The 16779-nt window shown below is 40.8% G+C and overlaps 3 protein-coding genes across 7 annotated transcripts in view; 2 read left to right on the top strand and 1 right to left on the bottom strand.

Annotated features, from left to right (window-relative positions):
• ftr82 (finTRIM family, member 82) overlaps nucleotides 1-16779 on the bottom strand; it is a 33111-nt gene that overhangs the window by 3969 nt on the left and 12363 nt on the right. Inside the window, exons 1-2 of one of the 3 annotated variants that reach the window (XM_026327858.1) lie at nucleotides 6580-6665; nucleotides 612-1229 (exon numbers count right to left, since the gene is read on the bottom strand). In XM_026327858.1, the coding sequence (XP_026183643.1) occupies nucleotides 612-1202 (591 nt within the window). In that variant the 5' untranslated portion in view covers nucleotides 1203-1229; nucleotides 6580-6665. Of the gene's footprint in view, nucleotides 1-611; nucleotides 1230-1338; nucleotides 1430-6579; nucleotides 6666-16779 lie in introns of those variants that run through there. The other 2 variants (XM_026327856.1, XM_026327857.1) reach the window with 2 other exon arrangements.
• On the top strand, nucleotides 5270-9406 carry ftr83 (finTRIM family, member 83). Of its 2 annotated transcripts, XM_026327861.1 has the most exons (8): nucleotides 5270-5931; nucleotides 6321-6416; nucleotides 6599-6832; nucleotides 6928-7087; nucleotides 7227-7283; nucleotides 7748-7816; nucleotides 8256-8334; nucleotides 8634-8767. In XM_026327861.1, exons 1-7 carry the CDS (start codon nucleotides 5356-5358, stop codon nucleotides 8306-8308), a joined length of 1245 nt encoding a protein of 414 aa, XP_026183646.1. In that variant the 5' UTR covers nucleotides 5270-5355; the 3' UTR covers nucleotides 8309-8334; nucleotides 8634-8767. The 2 variants fall into 2 exon arrangements, with proteins under 2 accessions (XP_026183646.1, XP_026183645.1); XM_026327860.1 differs by lacking the exon at nucleotides 8256-8334 and having other exon boundaries at nucleotides 8634-9406.
• ruvbl2 (RuvB-like AAA ATPase 2) lies at nucleotides 11246-16114 on the top strand. Of its 2 annotated transcripts, none has more exons than XM_026327864.1 (14): nucleotides 11246-11330; nucleotides 12228-12282; nucleotides 12430-12485; nucleotides 12769-12910; nucleotides 13071-13200; nucleotides 13291-13357; nucleotides 13454-13560; nucleotides 13690-13783; nucleotides 14120-14338; nucleotides 14420-14538; nucleotides 14801-14920; nucleotides 15009-15138; nucleotides 15250-15364; nucleotides 15763-16114. In XM_026327864.1, exons 2-14 carry the CDS (start codon nucleotides 12228-12230, stop codon nucleotides 15786-15788), a joined length of 1380 nt encoding a protein of 459 aa, XP_026183649.1. In that variant the 5' UTR covers nucleotides 11246-11330; the 3' UTR covers nucleotides 15789-16114. The 2 variants fall into 2 exon arrangements, with proteins under 2 accessions (XP_026183649.1, XP_026183650.1); XM_026327865.1 differs by having other exon boundaries at nucleotides 15832-16114.

Below are 16779 nucleotides of genomic sequence, written 5' to 3' on the forward strand. Positions count from 1 at the left end.
GATGCAGATTTATCTACTCCGCATAGTTTTACAGGCAATACAACTGCTGGTTCATCTGAATGTGCACTGAGTTGATCATGTGTTGCTGAAGGCCTTGCCTCCCTGACATTCCAACACAGCCCCACTCCCACAGGTGGGAACCAACACAGCAGAAGGAAGTCTGCAGTTTCTGTGTATCTATCCGACATTCTTTGAAAAGCAGCTTTCAGATAACTGTAGACACTCCCCCAGCCCCCTCTCAGCTAATCAAAGAGTGGGGTTTGTTTTGGCGGTGAATGCCTGCCAGGCTAGCTGATAGAGTTGGTGAAATGGGTCAAAGTACACCACTAGTGGTAGTGCATGGACATGAGCTGGGAAAAAACACCCACTACACTACACTAAAGCCTGAATATGTATATGTATTTATCAAATATGTGTCACTGTTTTTAAAAGGTTATCTCTTCAAAAAAGTTGAATTCTCCCTCAACCTGGGTGTGGAGTCTTAGCTTGTGGTTTGTGGCAATGTGACCTGAAATCACACTCATTCTCTGAGCCGAACAATACCACCCCTGTGCCTTTTTGCATTTAGTCTATTAAAAGAAACCACCAGCATAGACAGAAGGGTTTCTTACCTGTTTCTCTCCCCTCTCTGCCTCAGCAGAGACAATGTCATGGCCTCTGTGTTCGCTCACTGTACAGATAGCACAGATACACATCTGGTCTGTCCGACAGAAAAGCTCCAGGGACTTCTGGTGCTGAGGGCAGATCTTCCTGTCCAGGTTTCCCAGCTCATCCACCAGCTTGTGTCTTTTGAACGTGGCTGATTCATAGTGAGGCTTCAGGTGCTTCTCGCAGTACGATGCCAGACAGTTCAAACAGGACTTCACTGCCTTTAATTTCTTCCCAGTACAGAAATCACAGGGGACATCACTTGGTCCAGCATAAACATTGCCCAGGGTCGTATTGAGATTAAGGTTCAGACCGCTCTTCTTGATCTTCTCAGCCACCATATTCAAAGTGGCATTGGGTCGCAGCACAGGCCTCTGGGTGAATGTGATCTTACACTGGGGACAAATGTAAATCCCTGTGTAGTCAGCCTCATTCCAATAGCCACTGATGCAGTCCATGCAGAAGCTGTGGCCACAGGGGATAGCCACAGGGTCCCCCAGAAGGTTCAGACACAGGGAGCAGCTGAAGTAATCTGGAGAAGTGTGATCAGCCATTGTGATGTACTCGAGGCACAGTCAGACCTGCGTAAACAGACAGAGAGAATGCCAGAAGCAGATAGAAATTTGGCTGAGTGTGCCTGGAAGCCCGCCCTCAAAGAGTGTGGTACAGCCTGCCAGAGACAGGACCTACTTGTATTTCTGAATTCCAGAGGTTATTGATTGAAAGCAGACCAGGCCCTCCGTCAGAGTGAGTGTATCGAGCCCTGCCCAGTTTAGATAAGCAAGTTCAGCAAGGAGGGAGAGAGAGAGAGAGAGAGAGAGGGCGGATACAAGGGAAGAGAGAGAGAACAAATTGAAAGAAAGCAAATGAATGAAAGGCAAAAGAAGCAGCAACAAATAATATGCATGAAAACACTCCCATTTTCCCTGCAGTTTCCTTTATTCTTAAATTTCTCATGTGGCTCATCTGTGGATGTATTGCGCACATGCTTTTCGGCAGCTGTATTTCCACCTATTGTTGTCAGACAGAATCGCCATTGTTTCAAACCGGTTATAGTCCGACAAACATAAATGCTGCCTGAGTTACTGTAGGAATTTAAGGGACCACCCAATAAACAAACAGAGCACTCAGCTGGAGTAATTTCAAATATCCCTGCTTTTCTGTTTTATCACCAAAATCCAGTTTGAAAGTTCAACTTGCTGTATGTACTTTGACAAGGAGAAACTAGATTAAGAGGTGTAGTATTTACAATGCAACCAGTTACACCAGTCGGACCGCTTACACAAGTCAATTTTTAACTGTAGATATGCATCCGTTTGTGCACCAGAGAGAGCATATCATGACTGAGACGGAAAACGGAAACGCACCTGCACACGTATGCTTATCCAATCAGAACATTCCTCAGAGTGTGCTGTGGCAATGGATGTTTTACATATTTATGTGCATGTTTCAAGTTAACAATTAATTTCTTAAATTCCTAACTGTCTATCCCATAGTTATATTCGATCACTATGAGTTTTGTAATTAAAAAATCGCTAGTTTAAAAACTTCTGAGGAGACCCTGACTCACATGAAGTGTCTGGTGACATCATAGCCTCTCATTAGCATTTCATTTAGGCATAATCTACTGGTTTCCACTAATACTACTGCCCTGTTCCCATGAGTTTCTATTCATCACTCCATTGCTCAGGATTCATTATAGTCTGAACTGTAAAGAAACTCCTGCATGAAATAAATGTTTTCTAATAAACAGCATTTCTTGCCAGGTATGAAATCATGTTATATAATAGCAAATCTATATGATGCAAAAAGTACTTTGGCTCTAGCTTCAAATCATATCATGCCTTACATCATGCGCTAGGTAGTCTCACCCTCCCATATTTGGTCAAGTTTCTGATAAGCCAGTTTTTCCTTCCTTCCTCTAAAGTGAAGGGAGTCCTTTGTGTTTACAGTTTAACTACTGCACCTGGCAATAGAGAGATCAGCTGCCAGGGTATGAAACTTTACGTGGCTTTGATTTATAATAGTTCCTAGCACAGGAAGAAAAAGACTATACCCTGCACATACATATATTTAAATCTTGGTATAGTGACTTTAATGAGATTTAATAACACATCTGCAAAAGGATAGCATGCCAGTGTTCTCTGATGAAGCAGACAGAAACTCCACAGTCATCTGTTCACATTCAAGGTGAAAGATCAGCCTTCATTAAGATGCAGTGAGTGTGCTTTCTGCGGCATGAATGCAGGAAAACACAAATGGCTTTTTGACCAAATGAAACAAGGACCCACTTTACTGTACTGGAGCAACAGAAACAGGATGGCACAATATTTATACATGTTTTGATAAAAACAGTGAGTAAGTGATCTGTTGATGCTGGTAGATACACAAGGGTTAAAAGTGCTGGGACGGACACAGGTCAAATGTGAAGGAAACGCTGCACACCATTAGTAAGCATTGCTGTAGTAGACTGAAGCAAAAATAACACATGATGTATGTTCATTAGAGTTGCATTCATGTGCATCCAAAAATAAACTGAACTAATTGCAAAATAGAGGGCCCATATTTTGAAGATATCGTGACAACATTATGTAGATTTAAATATAAAATACATAATAGTGTATTTGCGTGTGTGTGTGTGTGTGTGTGTGTGTGTGTGTGTGTGTGTGTGTGTGTGTGTGTACATAATTCGATGAAAATACCTTATAGCTAAACTCTGGCTCTGACATAATATATTGCACATAATAAGCAAATACATTAGGCAAACCGAAATTTCAAAATAAGACAAGCCAGCGCATCATGTTGAGCAAGTTGAGAGATGATCACAAACAAATAATGAACAGTTCACATGTTTATTTAATTGTGTTGCCTCTCATAAGTCACTTGAATACGAAACAGATTCTTAGACATGTAAGAAACTTACAATAGGTGTAGAAGTTGAGGAGAAAGATTATATGTCTGGTGGCTTATATGTATAGCTGTAAGTGTAATAGGTGTTGGCCAACAGGCTTTTCTTCCTCATAAAATATCTAGAATTTTGTTTTATGAAAGCAAAGTTCACCTCCCTGCAATAACAGGGTTCTAGGGCCTATTAGGCAACAAAATATCCTCACTGGACTGAACCAGGTGTAATGTCTGTTTAAAATGCCGTTTTGCTAGACTTTTTAAATTCATATGCAAAGTAGGTGCAATGCTTATGAGGGCAAAAGGCATATATATTTGCAGTGTTACCATGAGTGGGTCATCAACAATTTGGATATTTTTAGAAAAACGGTTTGCAAATATATGTTTCTCTTAACACTTATAGTTTTCACCTTATTATAATCACTAATTTTAGTCTCAGATAACATTGCATCACTTGAAGAGCATGACTCCTGTCAGTGTTTTTTGTGCAATATGAAGCTACATTTATTGTATTTACTGTGTCAGCTGTAGTTGCTGTTGTTAATAGACCACAAGCTCTATAGTGCCTGACACTTTACTTGAGCCCCACTGGCTCCAACACAATGGAATCTTTTAAGTAGGCTTTCTCAGCCTTTCTGTTATCTGGGCTATCAAGTGTAGTTGCATTCCTGCCTCCACTTCAACAGCCCTGAAACTCCATCTTGGCTGGGAGGTGTGTTCACTGTAAAATCAACTACACAGGGGAGGATTTATAGCTCAGAAAAGGAAATATTCTCATAACTACAGGAGTTTGGTTGAGTATGTTTTCATAGGATAAGAGCACATTTGAGTTTACACCACAAAAGAATCTCAGCACTAACTAATATAAACTGCAGGTGACCTGTCAGATAAAATCAGTGGTAATCAAATGCAAAGTAGAAGGAGTTGATAATTAACTGGTTACAGGTAAGGTGAAGGTCAAAATGAGAAAGCTCTCTGTCTCCAGAAGACCACGGCACATGAATTTAGCAACAGTAAACAAACCAGTTAATTTGACACTACACAAAAATTCATCCACTAACCACACATCACAATGAAAGGAGTGGCGAATGAGTTGGATACTGAGCAGATATTACAGTTGGTCACCGGAAAAAGAATTTCATTATTAATACAAGTGTAGCAAATCATTTCTTCAGATGAGGGTCAGTTTGTACTGTGACTTTAGTGGCTTTCACCGCAGGCCAGAAGGAAACGGTCTGTCTCCAGGCAATCTCTAACACTCAGCAATTACTGAGCATTGAGCAGTGGAGTGTAACACACCTGTAGTTTCTTCACACTGCACGGCTTCATTGAAGCTGCTATGTTTTAATTGATTTTGATGATTTTTGTCTTTTGCTCATCTATCTGTAGGCTGCAGATACTACAAACATTATTTTAAATGCTCTTCGTGTTCTGTTTGTGCCTCTTACATACAATTTGTAAGACCTGTCTAAACTGCCCTTTTTATTTTTCATGGTGTCTATATACATTTTTTTTTTAAAAAAGGAAATAGATTTTTGCGATCATCACTCTAAGCCAAATCTTATACGTTTCATTCATTCTCCTTTCATTCTGTAACACTTGGAGATATTCACTTTGCCCTTTCCTTTCCCCGCCCTTGTTTTACTGGTTTCGGCTTAACCAGTTTAACCTCCTCCTCTGTTTACTTGATATAACTCACGCCTGTAGTACCTGTGAGATCACTTTGCTACTGCGCTGACTCAAGTCACTTACTGCCTTTGCAGAACTTCAGTCTATTCAAGGGAACAGCACCAAGTTGGCTCCATGTCATCTGACCAGGACAACTGCTACCTGTGTAAGGAATACCTCAGGGATCCTGTGTCCATCCCATGTGGCCACATCTTCTGCTCCATTTGTCTGAAAACATACTGGGACCATGCTGACTCAACGGGTTCGTACCTCTGCCCTCAGTGCAGGGTCACCTACAACAAGCGGCCCACCCCCAGACGCATTGGAGGATCCCGGCGCTCCACCGTCCAACAAAACTCTGAATCCCTTCCACCTCCACCCCCGTCCCCTGACTACAATTATGCAGGACCCCAGGATGTAGGTTGTGACATCTGCATTGGCAAGAAACACAAAGCCATCAAGACGTGCCTGATGTGTCTGGCCTCCTACTGCGAGAAGCACCTCAAGCCTCACTTTGAGTCAGCCACTTTCAAGAGGCACAAGCTGGTGGATGAAATCGGCCACCTCGACAGGCAGATCTGTCCCCAGCATCAGAAGGGTCTGGAGCTGTTCTGTCGCACTGACCAGATGTGTATCTGTGTGCTATGCACAGTCAAAGAACACAAAGGTCATGATCTGGTGTCTGCTGAGCAGGAGAGGGCTGAGGAGCAGGTTTGTAACATTGTACCAATGCTGGTTTTTCAGTGCTGGTTTTTTTAGGTGGTCACTGACTTAGCAACAGGGGCTAAGAATGCTAAGAATATGTTTTGCTCCAGTATTCTATTGCTAATGATTGGTGACACATGCACATATCATGGTTCATTGCGCAAGTGACACAGTGGCAGGTAATGCATGAAAGAGCTGCTTACAATAGAGGAAACAGGCCTATGAACCTTTATACAAGACGCACCCAAATGAGCAAAGGGCAGCTTCCAGTGCAAACCCTGAGCTGTACACTGTTGTTATAAAGTCTAATGTTTAAGTGAAAAAAAAAAAAAAAAATCAAATGGATGACTTAGGTGCTTTGTCAATCTCAACAATGTGTTTTGCTGATCTCATAGCAACGGCTGGGTGCCACCCAGGCTGAGATCCAGGAGAAGATTCATGACAGACTCAAGCAGATGGAAGAACTAAAACAAGCAGTGGATTCCCTCAAGGTTTGTGTCATCATCATCCTTTATACAGATAGGACCAGACTAACCACTACAGTTTGAATGGAAAGAGTATCAATCACAGGTAACATTCCTTGGTGTGGGTGATGACAGATTGCCTCAGTGTGCTGGTAAAACCAGTGTGACACCCCACTGATTTATTGCATACCTCGATGTTTCCTGTGTAGAGTTCAGCCCAGAGAGCACTGCAAGAATGTGAGAAGATGTTTGGTGACATGATGCGCTCCATTGAGAGGATGCAGCAAGAGATGACCAAGCTGATCTCCACCAACAAGAGGGCGGCACTCAGCAACTCAGAAGGGCACATGGAGCGTCTGACCAATGAGATTGCTGACCTGAAGAGGAGAGACAACGAGATTACCCAGCTGTCCCGCACTGAGGACCACATCCACTTCATCCAGGTAAATGACAGCTACAAATCAGACACATTCAATCAGAAAATGTAAACAGGAACACACACACAGTATCTGAATGCTTTGCTGGTTTTCTTTACCAGAGCTACCACATGCTGATAGCCCAAACAGAGGCTGAGGAGCTGCCCACAGTGAGCGTGAACCCTTACTTCACCTTCACCCCGGTCACTAAGGCCGTCTCTGAGATGAAACAACACCTGAATGAATTAAGCAATGATGAATTGACTAAGGTAGCCAAGACAGGTGAGTGTGAAGCCACTACCAACACCACATTGCACTAAATCACAGAAAAACACTAAATTGTAATTTGATATGATTTCAGTCATCTGTTAGCAGTTATCATGTTAACTCATTCATTTTATTTTATTTTTTTATTTTGCAGTCAACAAAATGACCTTCTGTGAACTGGATGAATCCAAAAAGAGACGGTCAATCAAAAGTGAGTAAGCCATTTGATCAAAATTGAAAAAGCTTAGAAATGTTTGACCAGGGGAAAGTCAAAGAGATTTACAATTTCCTTTGGCCTCAATAGGCTTTGTGCACTCCTGTTTGATGTCTGGTCATGTCTGGAGCATGATGTTCATTAGAGGGTAGCCTGAGGTCACTTAGTTGGAACATGGTCAGATGTTTACTGAGACTAGGGTATCTAATGGCTGGCCACTTTACATTAACACACTGTGACACAGACATTAGGTCACATGGGCTTAGGCAGTTCAGATGGACTCTGCTAATAGTGTGATGGTCACAGTGTTGAATTATTCTAATGAACATCAACACTACCTAAATTAAACCAGCCTCCATTGGTGATAACACACATAATTTAGATTGATTTTCTATAATTACTGAGATTATGTGATATAGGCCCATTCTGTGTCGTATACTGATATATATTTACTTCCACAGGTGAGGAAGCTGTCATGTACAAGGCTGTGCCAGTCCAAGAGCCTCAGTACAGGGAGGATTTCCTGAAATGTGAGTCTCTGCCTCTTTTAGACTGCTTCCTGCAGTTCACTGCTTTTGCTGCTCATTTTGATGCATGAAGCAAATAAGATACTGAGGAGGTTCCCTGTCAGACCCTGTGGCTAACCACAAAATCTAATTTTAGTAACAGCTATATGTTCTACAGTGTTGTCAGAGACAGGGTCTGGCTTATTACAAATACATCAGCTGACATTTATTTTTACTTAAAATGCATTTGGCTCTGCAATATTTTTAGTAGTATCACAATTCTGTTATTCTGCTAGTGAGGTTTTATTTGGAGGTATCTAAAGCTTATGGGAAAAAGATCTAGTATTTAAGAGCAGTGGAGCAACAGTTGTGGCTTTCACCTCCAATTAAAGATGCTCTTTGTTAGATGAACTTCTGTTTGTGGTCAAACTCACAAACAGTGTTGATACCTCTGGCATTCCAGATAATAGGCCGGGCAGATCTAGCCGAGGCCGCCGAGTGTCCCACCAACTGTGACCTGCAGGGGTGGAGGTACACAGCAGGCAGGTGACATCTAACCTCTGGGATTATTCTGATTTCTGAAAATACAGACAAAGGGTCTCCCACTTTTCCTTCAAATCATGTTATTGCAGATGTATTGCAAATCTAACACAACTAGAAAGCCTAATTACATTCTGCTAACTTCTGCAACGTTACAGCTGGTGATACAAAGGTGAGGGGTGCTTTAGCTGCTGTGAAACAGAGACTTTGCCTGTTGCCATGGGTTTTCCTATTTACACTGAACCCAATAACATTAAGGTAAATAAAGTCCATGTTCCATTTCTGTTGTGTCTCTTTCTAGACGCATGCCAGCTTACTCTGGACCCAAACACAGCCTACAGACAGCTCTACTTGTCTCGAGGAAACAAGAAAGCTGCCCTTAAGAGAGATCCCCAGTCCTACAGTGACCACGCTGCCAGATTCGATTCTCTGCCCCAGGTCCTGTGTAAGGAACCCTTTTCTGGGGGCACCTATTACTTCGAGGTTGACTGGAGTGGGGAGGGGGCTGCCATCGGAGTCACGTACAAAGGCATCAAGAGGGTTGGTTATGGAGACGGCTGCCGCATTGGCTACAACCGCAAGTCTTGGAGCCTCTTCTGCTCTGATTCCAGCTACTCAGCTCGGCACAACAAAGACCAGATAGAGATCAACAAGCCCTACTCCTCTCGCATAGGGGTGTTCCTGGACCATGCTGTGGGTACCCTCTCTTTCTATGCTGTGGGGGAGAGCATGTCTCTCATCCACCGCTTCAAGGCCTCTTTTAGTGAAGCTGTCTATCCAGGTTTCTGGGTTTGGTATGAGTCGGCTATCAATATTGTCCAGCTGTAAATAAATGACATATTTCAAATAATCAATGTACAACAGCCATTCAGTTTTATTATAGGTTTACAGAACAAAAGTAGTGATTTTTTTCTGATGACAAGTTCTGACAATGACAATTCCTTTACAACTAAAATTTCTTTTATAGACTATCATGTTGAGCATCTGTTTATGATGATGTGAATACTCTGCAAATCAACATGGGAAATGTAGGATCAGGTGTATAAAGTGAAGCATTTAAATTATCATTGATTAAAATTTTTTATTATCATTTTTAAAAAAGATATTGCATCCTGTTTCTTTCAATAAGCATATACTTTTCATCAATAAACATTTAATAACAACAATAAACTGAGACACATTGCATTTTTATTTCTTTTTTTTTTTCTATTCTCAAAAAGATATTTTACGCATACTCCCTAAGCGAATCAGGTTTCCTGTCGTTCCTTCATTCCCAGTCTGTAAAATCATAAACCACACATAATATATCAAAACAATACTTCAAATGTTTGCATTACCTGCCTTATCAACATTAAAAATAAACAAAATAATGAGAGTGAGACACATGATTCATGTTGCAGTGTGTGAACAGCAGTGTTGGTTTTGTGGGAGTCTGAAAGGAGCTGTACAGAAGTAGGTGAGGTGTTACTGAGAGCTCCTGAGTTTACACGTGGCTGAAACTAGCGTTTGTGGAATGCTTGATGAAGGTATGGCCCAGCCTGACACTAACAATCTGTCTCACCTAGTTATTCATTAAAAGTCTGGCTTCAGGCAGGTGATGCAACGCATTGAGCGTTTAGCTTCACAGACACAGGTGTACAAGTGTCTCAGTTCCACTACTGTAGGAGAAAAAACTGAGCTGATGGCCATGATCTCTTTACTGAGAAGCATTTTAGAGGTTGAGCTATTGAAAAAGCACATTTTTCATTAAAATGCAATCCAATGCTTACACACCATGAAACATCATAACTGGTGGCAATGACAAACAAAAGATACGTTGAATTCTTTGTTATTTTTAGTATCCTCCTGTGATTGCGGAGTGAAGTAGGCTTATACTGTGGAATCCTAAGACTTCGGCCTTAAAGGAAAACTGAAGATACTGTTGAGCAGATATGAAAATATCTCCAGAATCCTTTGCTGGACCTCAATTTATGACTTTTTTATTAGATCTGTTTGCACTGTATCTTTCACCAATGTGTGTGTTTTTTATTTAAACTTAGCCACTGTTTCTCTAAACAACAAGGATATGGTGAAAGAATGGCTCCACATATGTACTGCCATTTTGTGCCATTTTGGGAACTATGGTATATAGAAAGAGAGAAAGTTCAATCAAGATCTCAATCCCAGTGTATTAGAAATATTCTCCATCTCCTCAGATCAAATGAAGGTTTGTGATTTTATATAAAAATGTGACAACAGCATTAAAACCTTGGCAGTAACTGTTGCTATAATGCAAACTACTTGGTTGGCCTTGCATTTCTTAAAACGTAACATCACTTGTGAACTTTGCAACCTCTAGTGGAGGTATGTAGTACTTACTAAAGATGTCTGTGCACTGCTTAAATTTCTCCTGGGAAAGCTTCTGTGTGTGGAGGCTACACTGTTGAACATAGTGCAAAGAAGATGGTACAAAATAAGTCTTCTTTGGCTAGACAGTACTGGCCCTGCTTAATTTGTAGCTTAGGCCTTCCAAAGACAGACCCTGGTCATAGTAATTTTTCACAGGTTTTTAAGTCTACATTGTGAAAAGTGACTTTATAGCATACACACGTCCTTTTTACACTTCCAAGGGTTAAAGGAAAAATTATTTAGAAAAGGTTTTACACAGTTTTATAACATGAAAATCGACTAACCAAACTGGGACAGAAGCTGAATCAAACAGTGGCTAATGATTATTCAATTATTAGCGGACTATAATTTCGAAGATACAAGATTATAAATCCATTCACATGCAATAGAAATTAACAGTGTAAAATGTTTAATTGAGGAGTCATTATTGTCTTCTTCTTGTACTATTTTTAAGAGATCTTGTTCTAATTCCCCGCCGTGTCAATAGAGGGCAGACAGCCCTAAATCTTTCACAGAGAAAAAGGACTTGTTTCTCTTCGGACACATTTACTGTGTGCACCTTCAGAAAGAAGCGCCGCATTCTCACATTTTGCCAAGTGTGGTTGCACAGGTACGTATAAATTTTATACCATAGCTGGAGTAAGTATTGTAGACCGTCGTTTTCTAAGAATTTATGTCTTTGCTCACATGCAGAACGCCAAAGCATTTACTCTAGGTCATCATTACATCTCTATCGGGTTGTAACAGTAGCTACAGATCTAGTTTGCAAACGTAACATAAGCTAGCGTTAGCATATATTCTGCTCGGCTAGCAGCGTGGAGAAAGTAGTGGCTACGATTTGTAGCTTCGCCTGTGATTAGCTCCAACTGAGGTTGTCGACAGCCAGCGAGGTCGCTGAAAGGACAAGTATCCGACATTAAAACCCGCAGTGTTCTGGCTAACATGGCTAACCCGCCGAGCTACTCTGGTGTTGTGGCACGCGTTACGGCTGTCACTATGACAACGGGCTGGACAGAGCAAATACTAAGGACAATTTTACTGACTTATTCATCACCTGCAGCCTGGTTAACCACCCTGAACTCACCATTAAACCTGATCCATGACATTAATATAAGGTTTACTGACTTATTCATCACCTGCAGCCTGGTTAACCACCCTGAACTCACCATTAAACCTGATCCATGACATTAATATAAGGTTTACTGACTTATTCATCACCTGCAGCCTGGTTAACCACCCTGAACTCACCATTAAACCTGATCCATGACATTAATATAAGGTTTACCGATTTATTCAGCACCTAGAGCTTGGTTAACCACCCTGAACTCACCATTTAAATAAACTAGTTAAATACATACATCTAGCTAGACCGAATGCCAATGTATCAGGAGTCTTTTTGGTCCCATAAGTGTTTTGTTTTTTAATAATTCAAAAGGAGACATGGAAGATAGGAAAGCTGATATTTTTATATTTAGGACGCTTGTGTTTTCTGCTGGTTTTAATCCAGATGGCGACTACGAAGGTTCCAGAGGTTCGTGATATCACCCGGATTGAGAGAATTGGTAAGAGTCTATATTTACACTGGGATCCTGATTGTTCAGCTGGATGTACATTTACGATGTTTTTCATTTATTTTGTAATTTTTTTTTAGGTCACACTAACTGTATGTTTTTGTAGTATTAGTAAGTTAAATTTGATCTTGTGTCTAGGTGCACATTCTCACATCCGTGGCCTTGGTTTGGATGATGCATTGGAACCACGACAGGTAACGTTAAGTCTTAGTTCTCTGTATGTGGTTCTGTGGGACATATTCAGTTTCATGTGGCTATTAATGTTTCCATAGATGTATTTAGTTGCATTTGGAGTAACACCGTAACAACACTTTGTTTATTTGAATTCCACTGTATGTGAAGTAATTGTTACAGGATTATAAGCAGGAATGTTGTGACTTCACCACTGTATTGGCTTGCAGCACAGAATGATGTGCAGATGTGCGTTAATATGTCTGCAATTTAGCTCTAAGGATCCCTTGTTGTTTTCATGTGCAGGTGTCTCAGGGGATGGTTGGCCAGCTGGCCTCGCGTCGGGCAGCGGGGGTCATTCTGGAGATGATCAAAGACGGCCATATTGCTGGCAGGGCAGTACTGATTGCGGGCCAACCTGGCACAGGAAAGACTGCCATTGCTATGGGTAAGGGCCACATTGGACACGTTCCAGATCATACTGTCATTTTATCGACCTAACCCTGGAACAGATCAGATGTATAATTTGCTTAAACTTTTGTTAGCACAAAGGTTCCTGCTCCCACATTGAATGGCTGGGCATAGTTTCATTCATCTTTTTTATGCAGGCATCGCCCAGTCTCTTGGCCCTGATACACCCTTTACTGCACTGGCTGGTAGTGAGATCTTCTCCTTGGAGATGAGCAAGACTGAGGCACTTAGCCAAGCTTTTAGAAAAGCCATTGGAGTTAGAATCAAGTGAGTGCACAAACACACGCATTATATATCGAGAGCACCAACAGCACCTCCACCAACAATAATAATAATAATAATAATACATTTTTACAGAGAAGAAACTGAGATTATTGAAGGAGAGGTGGTGGAAATCCAGATTGACAGACCAGCAACTGGAACGGTAAGTTGCTTAAACTGTTGGCTATAAATTCACTGTGCACTATACCTGGCATTATTAAAAATCAATACTTCTGGATTATCCACTTACTTCTATCAGGGTGCCAAGGTTGGCAAGCTGACTCTGAAGACTACTGAGATGGAGACAATATATGACTTGGGCAACAAGATGATTGACAGTCTCAGTAAAGAGAAGGTTCAAGCAGGGTAAGTTAATCTCCTGTTTATGTATGTTTGTATGTCATGATCTGTCACTGTGATTTATTCTACTTTCTATTGTCACTCAGGCCTGTTGGATAACTGTGTGCGTGGGTTTTTATTTCTTTTTTTCTTCAGAGATGTTATTACCATTGACAAAGCCACTGGAAAGATCAGCAAGCTGGGCCGTTCCTTCACCAGAGCCAGAGACTATGATGCCATGGGAGCTCAGGTATGCTGTCACATCACTAAAATCCCAATGCTGTAACTCACCCCAACAAACAGCACATATTCATGCCTTAAGGAAATGTAATTGCTTTTTCATAATGTTTGCTTTTGAATTATGTTTCTAATATTACCAATTTATGTGTGAAGGATTAACAAGGGTATCTTTATGATCCTTTCCCTTCAGAAACTATTTGTGTTTGGTCATTGACTGTGTGTTCACAAAATCCTTTAGCTTAAGATTATTTGAAATGAATTTACATTAAGTACTGCAATTGCAGAATGTGGGTAATTAAAGGGCCTTTTTTAAAACAGAAATTTATTTTTTTTATTATCTTTACAGACACAGTTTGTACAGTGTCCAGAGGGAGAGCTGCAGAAAAGGAAAGAGGTTGTCCACACAGTATCCCTCCATGAGATTGATGTCATCAACAGCCGCACGCAGGGCTTCCTGGCTCTCTTCTCTGGAGACACTGGAGAGATCAAGTCTGAGGTCCGTGAGCAGATCAATGCTAAAGTCTGTGAGTGGAGGGAAGAGGGCAAGGCAGAGATCATCCCAGGGGTAGGTTCATCATACACTATGCTTGTATTGTCCTCATCTGTGTGGTTGTGCTGGAATGATTTTCTATGTCTGTGGCTCCAGGTGTTATTTATTGATGAGGTCCATATGCTGGACATGGAGTGCTTTTCCTTCCTGAATCGTGCCCTGGAGAGTGACCTGTCCCCGGTTCTCATTATGGCCACCAACAGAGGCATCACTCGGTACTGTTTGAGTTTTTCCCCCCTTCTGGTCATTTGAATTATCCAAAAATATTGACTTGCTTTTATCTCTAAATAAGAATTTATTCCTTAAATGTTTGCCATTTGTTTTCAAATATGTCTAACATTGAATTCTTAAGAAATAATAATAGTTTAAAATGCTATCAAATAAAAATCCATATAACATTTGTTAATTTTGATGTGTCTGTTATTGGAGACATAACAGAGAAAGTCCTCCCTTTTCTTTTTTTTTTTTCCCTCCCAGTATTCGTGGAACCAACTATCAGAGCCCTCATGGCATCCCTATTGACCTGCTGGATCGCCTGCTCATCATTGCCACCTCGCCTTACACTGAGAAAGAGACAAGGCAGATCCTCAAGATCCGGTTAGAATCCGCATAAATCATCCCTCACCAAACTCTGTCCATCCTAGCAGTGCAGAAATAAAGTAAGGCTGTGTGCTTTATATTTCAGGTGTGAGGAGGAAGATGTGGAGCTGAGTGAGGAGGCTCACACTGTCTTGACACGCATTGGCATGGAAACATCGCTCCGCTACGCCATCCAGCTGATCAGCACTGCAGGACTGGTGTGCCGTAAACGCAAAGTAAGCTCACTCCGAAAAAGCCAGTGTGTGTAAAAATAATGTCATTGTAATACCGTCATAATTGTCTTTATCACCGGTGTTGAGGTCATCTGTGCGGTTTGGCTTTTTCAGGGCACAGAGGTTCAAGTGGAGGACATTAAAAGGGTTTATTCTCTGTTCCTGGATGAAGCTAGATCCTCTCAGTATATGAAGGAATATCAGGATTCCTTCCTCTTCAATGAAGCACGTGAGTTTACTGTTTGTCCTCGCTGTCTCAGGCAGCAGGAGAATTTCTCTGTTTTGGTTTCTCCAGATCAACAGGTCACATCAGAATGCTGTAATGAGATGGTGTCATTGGAGAAGACATTAGTTTTCGCATGCTAGCTAAAACTGCTCATGTCAGTCATCACTGGTTGGTACTTTCACAATAAAGGCATAGAGGATGTACAGTACAAGATAAAATACTAATTAAACTCCGCTTAATAGTATTGTTAGCTCTCCCATCAGGTTTATGTATAATAGAATAGCTCTACAGACCTCGTCATGCAGTATAGAATACAGATTGGTACATTTTACATGAAGATTAATGAGTTTGCTATGCAAAATATACAACCTGGTCTTTATGTGGTTGTTCATACATTTCAGAAACGGCTGCAATGGACACCTCATAATGAAGAGGACCTGTTTCTTACTCTGATGTGTTTATGTTGTCAGTCATCCCCTAGGGCTGGAGTTTGGACCGAAACTGGATTTTCTTTACATTTGAATTTGACATTGAGGACAAAATTCAAATTTATGAAATTCCCTGTGCTTCTGTTTTACATTGACACCATTTGAGTTCAAATTTATTTCCTGGAATTTGGCTTAATTTGGATTCTGTTTAGGACGAGGCCCTGTGGCAGGAATGTCCATTCCTTCAGTGATTTTCTTTGTTGATTTATCTTTACATGGTTTATTTTTATGAAATAAAAACAGGCTTTTTTTTAAGCGCACACACCCACACTGGTTTTCTTTGTTGCTCTATAAATGTTACTAAACAGATTTTTATTTGATCTACCACAATTATTGAAATTATACCGCACATTTTATTAAATTTTACATAATTTGATAGAAATGAACAGTAACACATCACAACACTCTTCTAACATCCTAACTTAGTTTAGGTCAAATGCAGATTATTATTTTAAGATTGTGGCCCAGTATGATGCTGTGATGAAGAGGAGTTAAGATTTGAGTATTTAACAGGTGGTTGCACCCATTTCTCTGCACTGAGTCCACTTTTTCCAGAACACTTCACACAGTTTCCTTTACACATGCAAAATACACTAAGGCAACCGAAACACTTCCTGCACATCTTTGGATCAACTCTTGGACAACAACTGACAACATTTGTCTCCCATTAAGAAAATCTGTGTCACTTTATAGCACAGTTACCTAAAAGCACCAAAGAGGTGTAGAGGAGTATCTTTACTACATAGATTGTAATCCTCCCTTTTTAAAATTTAAGCAGTTAAACAATGTACAGCTGTTCTGGAGCAATTGAAGTAAATTAAGTCTTGAAAGTTGACGCTAACAATTCCTGCAGGTGTCAGTTATCCCCCGTATGAAAGCAGTGTTAGAACAGACTTTTACTACACACTCTTAAGCAATATTTGAACAGTA

This window comes from Mastacembelus armatus, chromosome 14 (genome assembly GCF_900324485.2).
Source record: "Mastacembelus armatus chromosome 14, fMasArm1.2, whole genome shotgun sequence".
NCBI lineage: Eukaryota > Metazoa > Chordata > Actinopteri > Synbranchiformes > Mastacembelidae > Mastacembelus > Mastacembelus armatus.